At 44.4% G+C, this 13,000-nt stretch overlaps 2 protein-coding genes across 2 annotated transcripts in view; one reads left to right on the top strand and one right to left on the bottom strand.

The window, feature by feature from the left end:
* MCOLN3 (mucolipin TRP cation channel 3) overlaps window positions 1–12,580 on the bottom strand; it is a 32,169-nt gene extending 19,589 nt beyond the window's left edge. The window contains exons 1-3 of the mRNA XM_045478092.1: window positions 12,361–12,580; window positions 8,458–8,687; window positions 4,004–4,171 (exon numbers count right to left, since the gene is read on the bottom strand). Of these exons, the coding sequence (XP_045334048.1) occupies window positions 4,004–4,171; window positions 8,458–8,685 (396 nt within the window). The 5' untranslated portion in view covers window positions 8,686–8,687; window positions 12,361–12,580. The remainder of the gene's footprint in view (window positions 1–4,003; window positions 4,172–8,457; window positions 8,688–12,360) is intronic.
* Window positions 12,581–12,641: 61 nt separating this feature from the next.
* The window catches only part of DNAI3 (dynein axonemal intermediate chain 3), a 95,475-nt gene continuing 95,116 nt past the window's right edge, over window positions 12,642–13,000 (top strand). The window contains exon 1 of the mRNA XM_045478091.1: window positions 12,642–12,751. The gene's annotated coding sequence lies outside the window, so the exon portion shown is untranslated. The remainder of the gene's footprint in view (window positions 12,752–13,000) is intronic.

The following is a 13,000-nucleotide window of genomic DNA, read 5'->3' on the forward strand; positions in this document are numbered from 1 at the left end:
ATCATTTGTAATCTGGGCCTAGGGGGATAGATGCTGAGCTGGGCCTTGTCCAGGCCGCCACCAGCAGCATTTTACCAGATCTGAGGCATGGTTCTCTGTTCTTATTTAACTTAGCCTCCCACAGCATTTGATGCAGCCGAGCGCCTTCCCTTTCGCAGGATGCCTTCTCCCCTAGACTTCTGGGACACAGGCTCTCTGTCTCAGTCTCCTTTGCTGAATCCTGCTCCTGCCAACCTCTAGCTGTCAGAGCACCCTTGGATTCAGTCCTCCACTTCTTCACCCACATTCTCTCGGTAAGAGATCTCAACCAGCCCCACACTGAAACAAGATCTGTACGCCAATAGCTTCCAAATTTACGTCTCCTGACCTTTCCACCCAAATGCATACATGGGTAGCAATCTGCCTGCATGGCACCTCTGGTGTCTAAGAGGTATCTCAAATGCAAACGTGCAAACGGAAAAACCAGCTCCTTCCATGAAAATGCCCTTCTCAATCAGTGACTCCATAAGCCAATCAGCTTCACAGGCCGAAACTTAGAACCGATTCTTCACTCTCTTTTTCTCATACTCCACTCCCGGCCCATCAGAAAGTCATGCATTACTTTCAAATTATCTTCCAAATCTGACTGCCTCTCATCGCCTTGTCCACACCACCTCACCTCTCACCCTGACAAACTGAATCTCTTCCTACTGCTGTGGTCTTCCTGCTTCCTGTCCGCCTCTCACCACAGTGCAGTCTCCATATGGAACTCACAGGACTGCTGGGGCACCTGGGTGGTTCAGTCGGTTGAACATCCAACTCTTGATTTTAGCTCATGTCAAGATCTCAGGGTCATGGGATCGAGCCCCATGTCGGGCTCTGTGCCGACAGTGTGTAGCCTGCTTGGGATTCTCTCTCTTCCTTTCTCTCTCTCTCTCTGACCATTGCTCACTCTCTCCGTGTCAAAATAAATAAATAAACTTAAAAAAAAAAAAGAATGCCCAGAATTGTTACTGGAATAAGTGAATTAATGCACGTAAAGCCGTTAGGACAGTGATACCCAAAACACGAACCTGTTCCAGACTCTGTTCGTGCTGTCCCTTCTCCCTGGAGGGCTCCTCCCTGAGATGGCTGCAGTCTGCCTCCCCACACTCTGGGCTGTCCTGCCCACCTGTCACTTATCAGGGGGCCTTTCCTGACCACCTCCACCCATTCACTCTGCCTGCTGCTGCTACTTTTTTTTTTTTTTTTTTTTACAGCACACTTATGTGTACTTATAACCAACTGACAAACGGTATCCTTATTTACTGCCTGTCTCTCCCTATTAGAATATGACTTCCTCAACTTTGTCTATTTGCTCACTGTAGTATCCATGTATCAAAAACACTATCTGATACAAAACAGATGCTAAATACTTGAGGGAACAGATATTAGCCTTTGCTAATATTAGAGTCTCTCCCCCACTGAAAGCCTTCCCAAGGCTTCCGGTCTCTCTGAGAATAAATTCCAAAGCTCCTTTTCACGGCCTGTAAAGCCCTAAGAGATCTAGCCCAGTCACACTCCCCTCCTTTGTATTTCCTCAAACATACTAAATGTATTCTGGCTTTAAGAGCCTTTGCTGTTGCTACTCCTTCAGCCTGGAATCTTCTTCCCCAGACTTCGAATCCTCAGAGAGGCCTTTTTTGACCACCTCGAAGAAACTGTTAACCCTCTTGTGCTACTTAATTTTACTCCATGGCACTCATTACTATCTGAAATCAAATGGTTTGGGTTAAACTTATTAAAATCCACCTCCTTTGGGGCACCTGGGTGGCTCAATCGGTTAAGCGTCCAACTTCGGCTCAGGTCATGATCTCACGGTTCGTGGGTTCGAGCCCAGCATCGGGCTTCGTGCTGACAGTGCAGGGCCCGGAGTGTGCTTCAGATTCTGGGTCTCCCTCTCTCTCTGTCCCTTTCCGCTCATGCTCTCTCTCTCTCTCAAAAGTAAACAAACATTAATTAAAAAAAAAAAAAAATCTACCTCCTTCATTAGAATGTAAATTCCACAGGGCAAGGAATTTATCAAGGCTACTGCTCTAACCCCAGCACTTAAAACAGTAGTAGGCATAGAGTAGGTGCTCAAATATTTGTCAAATTCATGATAAGGTAAAAAATATTCTAACACTTTTATAGTAGAAGAGCAATAGGTGCTCTTCATTTATGAGAGCTAATCTCTTCGCAGTGAAATGGTAAACTCCTAGGACAGGATATGTAATTACAGCACCAAGCTCTCCATTGGCCATGGGACTGGGAAAAGGAGCCAGAAATCCACGGTAATAAAAGTAAGCCGCGGGGCGCCTGGGTGGCGCAGTCGGTTAAGCGTCCGACTTCAGCCAGGTCATGATCTCGCGGTCTGTGAGTTCGAGCCCCGCATCAGGCTCTGGGCTGATGGCTCAGAGCCTGGAGCCTGTTTCGGATTCTGTGTCTCTCTCTCTCTCTGCCCCTCCCCTGTTCATGCTCTGTCTCTCTCTGTCCCAAAAATAAATAAACGTTGAAAAAAAAAATTAAAAAAAAAAAAAAAAAGTAAGCCGCATATGCTGTTAAGTAGCATTACGTCCTACATGTAGGGGGCAAACAGTATGACGTAGAGATAGTCAGTTTTGAGGTTTTTGTTTTCTATTCGAGGAAATAAGCGTATTACGCCTTGCTAAAGCTACTCTGAGCCAAATTGGTAGTTTTATTTTGGGGGTGGGAAGGTGTAAAAGGTAAACAAGTCCACTAAATGAAAACGAAGGGTAAAAGATATTGAGTGTAGTAAGGTCCCAAGTAGACCAGTGTGCCTGCAAGGTGGGGGGTGTGATGAGAAGGAAAGCTGGAGAACAAGCTGGGGTCATGAAGTCGAGTCATACAAGTACGGGCCCATCTGAGTGCCCACTGTCTGTGAGCCAATCCTCACAGGAGTTACCTAAAGATCTGAACCTCCTGACCATAGAAACTTGTAAGTCTTGAACCTTGTAAGACCTTGAAACATAAAAGATCCAAGGTGCAGGGCTGCAGGTGACCTGCTAACATTATAGGATATGCTGTGGTCAGACTGCCTTGCTGTCCTCATAAGACTCTTTGTGGAAGTCTGTGCGAGAGCTGGGTGGTCAGAGATAAGTGGTAGGACTTTGTCCAGCTAAAGGGCAGCCCTGGAGCTGGAGTCAGAGACTCTGGGGCAGGAATGTGGTGTGTGGGACTATGGCTGGAAGGTAGGTGACCTGTGGGACTGACCGATGGGGCCCCCAAGTGGCTGTGGCCTCTGTAGGGCTTTAATCAGGGCTGGGCGTCTGTCCTCACTTAACCTCTGCAGCTCTGCCTTGACAGAGGAATTTTTCACACAGACCCAGAATCCTGTGTAATAACTTATTCAATCTCCTTCTATTACTATAGATTTCTGGCCATTGACAGAAAGCCTTGGTGCCATAAATACATATTTCATTCTGGCTGTTTGCTACCTCATGGTACAGAGATTGTCTCTAGATAATGAGGAGCCATGATTTCACTTTAATAATTTACTTTTTTTGGCAGTTAATCAATGTTACAATAAAATCATTGTCATGTATGACTTTAAGACCTTACTTAATTTTTAAATGAACCTTCAGATCTTAGTTGCTATATATGCTCTGCAAAGTTAATATTCTCATTATTGGTTAAGAGCCCCTGAAAGTATAAACTCTGAAGACTTAATGAGTACTTACAACCAGGGCCACGGTTAATAATTTTAAATCTTTGAAGCACTCATGCCAACCCCTAGCTCTGATGCTTTTAATGAAGCCTTTAAAGTTTCTGCCTCTCTGTCACTAAACAATAAGTTTTTCTCAATTTTTAGTTTCATAGAAGATTGATGGTGATATTTTTAAAAGTAATTTAAAAATGGTTTTATACGTATCATCACAGAAATGTTCACCCTTCTACACTGGAATGTCAGTTTCTATTATATACATTGCTAACAGTTTCCCGGGCTGCTCTTTCTCCCAAGTAGGAATGCACATACTTGATTTACCTGGTTTACTGCAAAGATGATCTGATCATACACATCACTTTGCGTGTAGACTGCGTAAGTGTCATCCATTCGGTCCACATATCCTTTTAAGAAGAGGTGTTTGAATGCTATAGTGTTCTCTTCCTTGAAAGCTACAACCATCTGGTTACTCAGCCCAAAAAAGACCAGCTTCAAAGGAAAAAAAAAAAAAGGAAAAGAGGGTGAAAAAACCAATGAAATAAAAGGTCTCCATATAACGACCAATTTATCTATTCCAGATTCAGTGTTTAATTAGTCCTGAATGTATTCAATAGAAATTAAAGTTTCTGTAGCTGTTAATTAATTTGACCTTAAAGAGAAGGTGGGCTTCTAGTTTTAAAATGAAAGAAAATAAGGGCGCCTGAGTGGCTCAGTCAGTTAAATGTCCAACTTCTGCTCAGGTTGTGATCTCACGGTTTATGAGTTCAAGCCCCATGTTGGGCTCTGTGCTGACAGCTCAGAACCTGGAGCTTGCTTCCGATTCTGCATCTCTCTCTCTCTCTTTTTCTCTCTGCCCCTCCCCCAGCTGCACTCTGTCTCTCTCACTCTCTTAAAAATAAACATTAAAAAAATGTTTTTAGATAAAAATAAAATGAAAGAAAGTAGCTTTGCACATTTTCATGTATGATCTTATTTAGGATGTTGCCCCCATCACTAAAAGCTTTATTTCAGAGAAGTCCTTGTTTAGGAATTTAGAGAAGCTAGGTCACTCTGGCTAAAGAAATGGGAAAGTTTCTTTAAGAAAGAAATAATGATGGAAACCCCTGAAGTATGTGCATAACTTGGGTGAGGACATTTGAAGAGTTCAGGGAAAAGACAAAGAAGGTGGGGTACAACTTAGCACTTTGGTGGGGGACATTGAGGATTCCAGCATAATCCAATCGAAGGAACACCAAGAAAAAAATGTCAACAGAAAAACTGGAGGCAGATGGTCCAGGGGCTTACAGGGCAAGTAAAAGATCTTTAAATGGCGAGCGTCTGGGTGGTTCAGTCAGTTGAGCATCCAACTTCAGCTCAGGTCATAATCTCTCAAGTCAGTGAGTTCGAGCCCCGCATCAGGCTCTGTGCCGACAGCTCGGAGCCTGGAGCCTGCTTCAGATTCTGTGTCTTCCTCCCTCTACCCCCTCCCCCGCTCACATTCTGTCTCTCTCTCTTTCAAAAATAAAATAAAAACAAAAAAATTTTTAAAAAGATTTTTAATGATTTATGCAGGACATCAAGAAGTTTTGAAGAAGGTGTACAATGCAATATAAGAAATACCTTAAATAAGTCTAAATCCTCCAATCAAACTATTATATTTAATTTCACCATTTAATTACCAAAACTGTGACAATAAGGCCAAAAATAAAAATATCCTCTCGACTGACCTCTAAAGTAAAGAATATTAACAAACATATCCTTACATATTCATGAAGGATTGACAGCAGAGTTTTATATGAAACTCAGTTATTCATGCTTAAAATCGTTGTTTAACTGCATTGCTGTGGTATTAACATAAGCTCTTTCAGTCATAGCTGAAACTTTATGTACTCAAAGTCTCTCTTCCCTCCAAAACCATCTCAGTCTCTTGCTCTCTTGCACATCCTCTCTCCTGCTCACTCTCACTTGTTCTCACTCTGTGACACACACACTGTAACTTTAGAACATACACTCTGGATCCCAGAGCAATGCAGGGTGTATTTTATATGGAAAAAGGGAACAACATTGAGCACCTAGGTGCCATACCAGGAGCTTTCCTCATACGAATCCCACAGTACAGTTCCTAATATACCCATTTTACAGATGGGTACATAAAGGCAAAGAAGTTAAATAATGTTGTTCAAGTCACATCACTAGCAAGGGTGTAGCCAAAATCTGAACCCAAGTCCAACAGACTAAATCCAAGCTCTAGCCACACTGGCATGCTACACAAAGTAGTCCGGGGTCTTATTGGGGAAAAGTAAAGCACACAAATCTTTTCTCTTTTCACCTCTCCTCATGATGTATGTCCTACACCCCACATGTCAGTGCTCTCCAGCTAACTGGACTTGTGTTTCTGAAGAGCCTCTTTAAGCCAAGTATCCTATTTAAATCCCAATAAGATGACAGCTTGATGTTCTAGGGATTTTACATCTAATGAAGCTGATGACTGAAAAGCCTCCAGAGAATTCCTAAAGACCAATTACCAATGCAGTCAAATACATGAGTACCTCCCTCATGCGAGCACTGAGCTGGGTCCAGAGGATGCGATGTGAAAACAGCAGTCCCTGCCCTCAAAGGTGCACCCATGGCAGAGAAGAGAGCCATTGTAATTCAGAGACTAAGCCAGGTAGTGGGGAAAGGGAAAATTTTAGTAGGGTGCCTGTCATCAAAGACACCTTTCTTTTGTTGCTGCAGACACAAAATCTCCAAGTGAACAGAAAGACCACCTTCTCTCCCCTGAAAAGTGGGAATCTGTCACCAAGTCACACTTGCTCAGTCACAAAGTTTTTACGTCACCTCTGCTTGGTTGCTGCAGTACAGATTGAGGAAACATCACAATTAAGAAAAACTCTCAGTTCCTTTTAAGAATGTCCCTAAATGCCTTTTATACGTGTATTACTAACAGGCTTAACATCTTAAACCATTGGTCAATTTTCCTCTTGGGCACCCTAGGAAACAGAGGATGGTTAGATGAGCTCCCTAAAAGATTTAGGAGTAATTAAGAACACAAGTCTCAGAATAAAACCTGAGTTGAATCTCAGCTCTCCTCTTCTAGTTTCCTGACTATGACAATTTTACTTGAGGAAGCCTCAATATTCTCATCCGTGGACATAGGGATACCACTACTTACCTCTGACTTAAGAATTGAACATGATGATGCTTAGCCCCCAATACAGCAAACACTCAAGTGGTAACAATCATACTAAGTAGAAAATATTCATGTTCATCTGACACAGGCTTTTCCCTCTAGTTATCAGAAACAACACAGATAAAAATTTTCACTATTGTGATGCACTGTATTATATCACCTGGAAGAATTTCAATTCCAACTTGCCAAATATTATATGGAGAATTGAACACCCATTTTAATGGTGACATATTAGAGAGAGCAAGCACCTGCCTCTAAACTCTTGATTCTGCCACTGACTAGTTATGTGGCTTTTTAAAAACTCTATAAACATCAGTTTCCTCTTCAGTAAAATGAAGGATGCTAGTTTTTATCCAATAGGAGTGTTATTATAATTAAATGAAATAATGTCCTGGGAGAGAGTAGTCACTCAAATGTTAGTTTCATTTACATAACACAAGTGTGAGAAATTTAGGCAAAAATTCTACCAACTTCATATGATTGTAGAAATCCCCTTAGCTTCTAACCTTAAGCATTTGTGCCCAACAATCAGTTAAGATTAGTCATTTCAGGGCTTTAAAGTTTTTTTTCCTTGAATACTTGTTATTTATTTACATATGCATTTTTTCACCAAGTTAAGTATTAATAAAAATAAACCTATCACATCTATTTTTCCTGTTAATATCTGCTTTTAATTTTGCTCTTTTGCTTTTAAGGAGAGATCATTACTCTTACGAGTAGGAAAATATATCTTCACAAGAGTAAATCATAACCAGTATGTATAAAGAATTGCAGGGGCGCCTGGGTGGCTCAGTCGGTTGAGCGTCCGACTTCGGCTCGGGTCATGATCTCACGGTCTGTGAGTTCGAGCCCCGCGTCAGGCTCTGTGCCGACAGCTCGGAGCCTGGAGCCTGTTTCGGATTCTGTGTCTCCCTCTCTCTCTGACCCACCCCCCTTCATGCTCTGTCTCTCTCTGTCTCAAAAAAATAAATAAACGTCTTAAAAAAAAAAAAGAATTGCATAATATGGTTTTCCCCAAAAATGTCAACAGAAGACGAGGAAACGAGATTCAGACTCTGCTAAATTGAAGTCTCATATTTCACTGTGTATGCCACTCATTTTTAGTTAACTCCACATTTTTCCACATTGCTCAGTGTTGGGGTTCCCATGATCACAGGGTTCCCATGATCACAGGGCTGTGAGAATCCAGATACTTGCCTTAACAGAAACCTTTGAAATTTCTGAAAAGAGAGAAATTCCCAGGAAAATAACTAGGAGGGTAAAGAATCCTCTGGTTGGGCAACAGCTAGTTTTCATGGATGATTTAAAAACCGCCAGCTTCTCTATTGGAAACTGAATATTAAAATCTTCTTTTCCTAAAAACTGATTCCATTTTGTGACCAAAATTGTAACTTAATGAAAGATGAGAAGGAAAATAATTAAGGAAAAAAAAAAACCCCAAAGCCTTCTTTCACAAATATTGAAGGGAGAAGGGTTTAAGATTGTATGTTTCCTAATTTATTGTTCTCCATTATACATACAGTTCAAAGTTATGAAAAACCACTGTCCATGCTCCTTTTTGTTACTAAAAGAGGCCTTCACTAAACTCATGATTTGAGACGCTTACCTGTATAGTCACCATCGCAATTTTTAGAATTTGTATGCCAAGCTTCCATGGTTTTCTACCACGAGCCCAGAACTTCTCACAAGGATTCATGAAAAAAAATTTGAGTTTTCGCCTCATCTGGTCTTCTAACAGAAGCTCCTCAGAGGGCGATGTATGCTGGTTAAAAGTGCAGCGATTTTCCTCTTCTTGAGAGCTGCAGCTACTGATTACAACCTCGGGATTTGCCATCTCTAGGGAGAGGGAAAAAAAAAACTATTTACATTCTATAAGTAAAGGTATAAATTTATATTCTTTGCTATCACAGGATAGTTGAAGAAGCCCAAACAAAAGATCTGGTTTCGAATAAGCACCATTGTTCTAAAGGTCACTTTAGATATTTACAGAATCAATTAGAATTTTGTTTCAATTACTAAGTAAATTTTCACCTGGTTGAAAGTTACTGCCCTCAAGGGCTACTCCTATTAGTAAATGATTGTATGTACATATATATATGTACGTATACACTTTCTGCCTCATTCCGAGACAGAGGTAGTTAGAACAGGGCGACCTGCAAGCCTATGTAATGGTTTTAGAAGGTAGGTGGACCCTGAAATAACAGGCAAAATTTTGTATATATAAAGATATGGCCATTTTTCCTGCAGGGATACTTTAAAAAAATTTTTTTTAATGCTTATTTTTGAAAGAGAGAGAAAGAGACAGTGTGAGTGGTGAAGTGCAGACAGAGAGGGAGACGGAGAGTCCGAAGCAGGCTCCAGGCTCTGAGCTGTCAGGACAGAGCCTGACGTGGGGCTTGAACTCGTGAACCGCCAGATGATGACCTGAGCCGAAGTCAGACGCTCAATCAACTGAGCCACCCAGGAACCCCTGTGCAGTGACACTTAACGTTTCACCATATTATCAAAATAAGTTTAGGGGCGCCTGGGTGGTGCAGTCGGTTAAGCGTCCGACTTCAGCCAGGTCACGATCTCGCGGTCCGTGAGTTCGAGCCCCGCGTCAGGCTCTGGTCTGATGGCTCTGAGCCTGGAGCCTGTTTCCGATTCTGTGTCTCCCTCTCTCTCTGCCCCTCCCCGTTCATGCTCTGTCTCTCTCTGTCCCAAAATTAAATAAAAAACGTTGAAAAAAAAAATTAAAAAAAAAATTTTTTTTTTTTAAAAAATAAGTTTAAAACCGGAGTTAAAGGTAGCAAGATGTGGTGCAGAGATCTAAAACCGCGTTTGGTGTCTAAAATCGGTTCTACGACTTGACACCTTTGTGACCTTAGATAAGTCACTCAGCCTCTCTGAGCCTCAGTTTTCTCTTCTGCAAAATAGTAATAACAATACCTATCCTCATGTATTCTGATTAAATACAAATGCAAATAAAGCCCTAGCAGTGGTTCCAACACTGAGCAAGCAGCCTTACTCTCCCTATGGCCCAAACAGCCAGGTCAGCTTCCTGAACAGGCAACAAGATTCTTTTTTTTTTTTTTAATTTTTTTTTTTAATGTTTATTTTATTTTTGAGACAGAGAGAGACAGAACATGAATGGGGGAGGGGCAGAGAGAGAGGGGGACACAGAATCGGAAGCAGGCTCCAGGCTCTGGGCCATCCAGAGCCCGACGCGGGGCTCGAACTCACGAACTGTGAGATCGTGACCTGAGCCGAAGTCGGACGCTCAACCGACTGCGCCACCCAGGCGCCCCAAGATTCTTAAGGGGCAATGGAGGCTCAGGAAACTTACCCGTTCTACGAAGGGGAATGCAGGAGCTTAATTTAAGTCCAAATTGCAATCAGCCATATCACTTGCATTTGACTTTTATTGAGGGCCTTATATTTATGTAGCACATTTTACTTTTCAAAGTACCTCGTATCTATTATCTCTTTTATCTCTTTGAAACTAGATGGGGCTAATTTTATTGTCTTTGTAGTCAGCATTTCCAATCAAAAATGACAAAGACATCACTCCAGAAGCAGGGGCTTATCTTGGATTTTCACTCCGACCAATATTAATATTATGGAAACCTGTTCAAAATAAAATACCCCCAACCACCTGGCAAAGTAGAGTTCTTCCATGTAGAAGAGAAAGGCTAGCTCTGTGTGATGCTGTTACAGTGACTTCTGCTCAGAGATCAAGGTGGGGGAGGGATTAAACCAAACTATAATAATACAACTTCTAACAAGTCACTGTTTAGGTATTACACTGCTTTCCAAATATAGAATCCCACAGTTGATTCTGATTCAAACATTCTTAGCAAACTCAACAGCTCCAAATAATAGATATTGGCTATAAAAACTAGCCACGGGGAAGCTTTTTAAAATCTTGATTAATAAAAAGATTAACAAGAAGACTGCTGAGTCAGTAAAGCATAAAGCCTATTTACAATGGCATAAAAATACAATATGCAATACCTTCACAATGCAATAATTATGATCAAACTCATTCAAGTATGGTTCTTACGTCTTAAAATGCCTGTCAAAGTATGAGTACGGAAACTCTTAGGTAAAGATGTAGGGGACAGAAAAAAAGCTATTAATCCCTTAAGATTTTCATTCAAGAACATTTTATTTCCTTCTTCAAAAACCAGCAGTTAGAGACTTTATCAATAGGACTTAAAAGGAACATGATTTTATGTTCATCACAACTCTCACGTGACTAACCACTAGTAATGAAGCAGGTAATAATAGTGCATGTTGGTAAATTACAGACTTGAGGACACACTAAGCCCTTTCTATTTTGATACAGGGAAAAGTAAACTTTAAAGTAGACACGCTGTGTAACAGCAACCCACAGGAACAAAGAGAAAATGAGACAACGGCAATTTATGGCACCAAGCTGTCCCGGAAGCAAGGAATTTCATTCACAAGGACTGGCCGCTACACTTGCTGCAAACGTTGGCTTTCCCAAAGTCACACAAGCCCTTCCTGGGGTGCACTTTAAAAACTGCCAGGTGTCCGGACCCCGAGGCGCCGAAGGAGTGCCCGCCAACCACCCTTCACAGCCACCCGGGGGCGCCGCGCAGGATGCGGGGTAGGTGGAGACGCCCGGCAGGAGAGAGCCTATCCGCGGCATCAGACGCGCTCTTACAATCTACAAACTGACACACAGAGGCTGTTTATTCACGGAGATGAGACGCTGAACTGGATTCAGCTGCAGAAAATGAGAGAAAACCAGGGAATATATGTGAATAGTAAAAACCTCAGTTGACAAAGGAACGCAACATAATTTCTTCAGAAGCGCTGTCTCACTCCATCAGACTCAAAACTCCTCTCTTCACCCCTGCCACCCCCGCAGCAGCGTCCCCGCTGACCTTGCGCTGGGAGGTGCAGCCGCAGCCCGCCCTCCTCCCCGGCCTCCGCGCCACCGGCAACTTCGGACGGCCCAGCTTGGCTAGAGGCCGCTTTCGCCCCGCGCAGGGGTCCCGGCTGAGCACCCCCATTTCCATCCGCCCCCCACGCCACCTAGTAAAGGCCACTCGAGTCACGAGACGCTGGCTGCGCAACTTCTGGACCATCCCTGAGCCCCCGGCCGCCCCCAGACGGCAAACCCCTCCCCAGGTCTTCCAGGGCAAGACTCTGGCCGCAGGTGGCTTCAGGTCTCGGGGTCCCTGCCTCAGGCTTCCGGGCCTGGACTGGGGTTGCGCGGCAGAGCCTCCCGCCCGTGCAGCTGGGGTGCGGGCTGCCCCAGCCGGGGGCCCCCGACCTACCCCACTGACCTTGGGCAGGCTGCCGAGCGGGCGCTGTGCGGAACCGCTGCAGCTCGCACCCCGCTCCCACCTTCGTCCCTTCCATGGCGCCGACGTCCGGGGGTCCTGACCCTCTCGCAGTGTGTCACCGACGGCTCCCAACATCGCGGTCCCTCCCTGCACTCCGCGGGCGCCGTTCCCACGACACCTGATGCCTCCGGGCGGTGCCGGGCTCGACTCACCTGGGGAGGGGCGGGGGTGGCGCTGTCAGCGGGTCAGGCAGGGGGGGTGTCAGGTCTTCTTCGCTGCAGGGGGAGCAGCAGGTTCGCGCGCCGCTCTAGAAGCCTCTGAAGCTCTGCTTAACCCGGTCCAACTGGAGCCCGGAGGCCGTGAGTCGCCGGCGGTGGCATCCTCCCCGCCGCCGCTTTGACTCGTGACCCTCCTCCCCTTTGTCTCACTCCTTTCCACGCCCTTTCTGGGTAGTCTTTCAGAGGGCCAGGTGGTGCGAAGGAGGCCTCCGCACGAGCCCGGAGCGGTCCGGGTCTCGGGCACCCTTTCACGCCCCTCCCGGTTCCTGTAAACAACCCGCATAGCCCTACTCGGGTTTCTCCAGTGCTCAGGGGCTTCGGCGAGGTAGGTGCAAAAAAGTGCGTGGGCTCCGGGCTTCCGACCGCAAAGGGGCCTCCCCTCCTGGCCGAAGGCTCTCACACGCTTGTGGGGCGGGGGTAGACCTGAGGATGGGTGTAAAGGGCCTGGCTGCGGGTGAGTGCTCAGTGCTCTCCAGCAGCCGTCCATTCTGAGGTCTGCAAACGGGGGAAATCGTGAAATTTGTAAGACTTTTCAAGCCCGAGCCTTTTACTCTCTCTAGGCCTTCCAGCTTTG

This window comes from Leopardus geoffroyi, chromosome C1, assembly GCF_018350155.1.
Source record: "Leopardus geoffroyi isolate Oge1 chromosome C1, O.geoffroyi_Oge1_pat1.0, whole genome shotgun sequence".
Lineage (NCBI taxonomy): Eukaryota > Metazoa > Chordata > Mammalia > Carnivora > Felidae > Leopardus > Leopardus geoffroyi.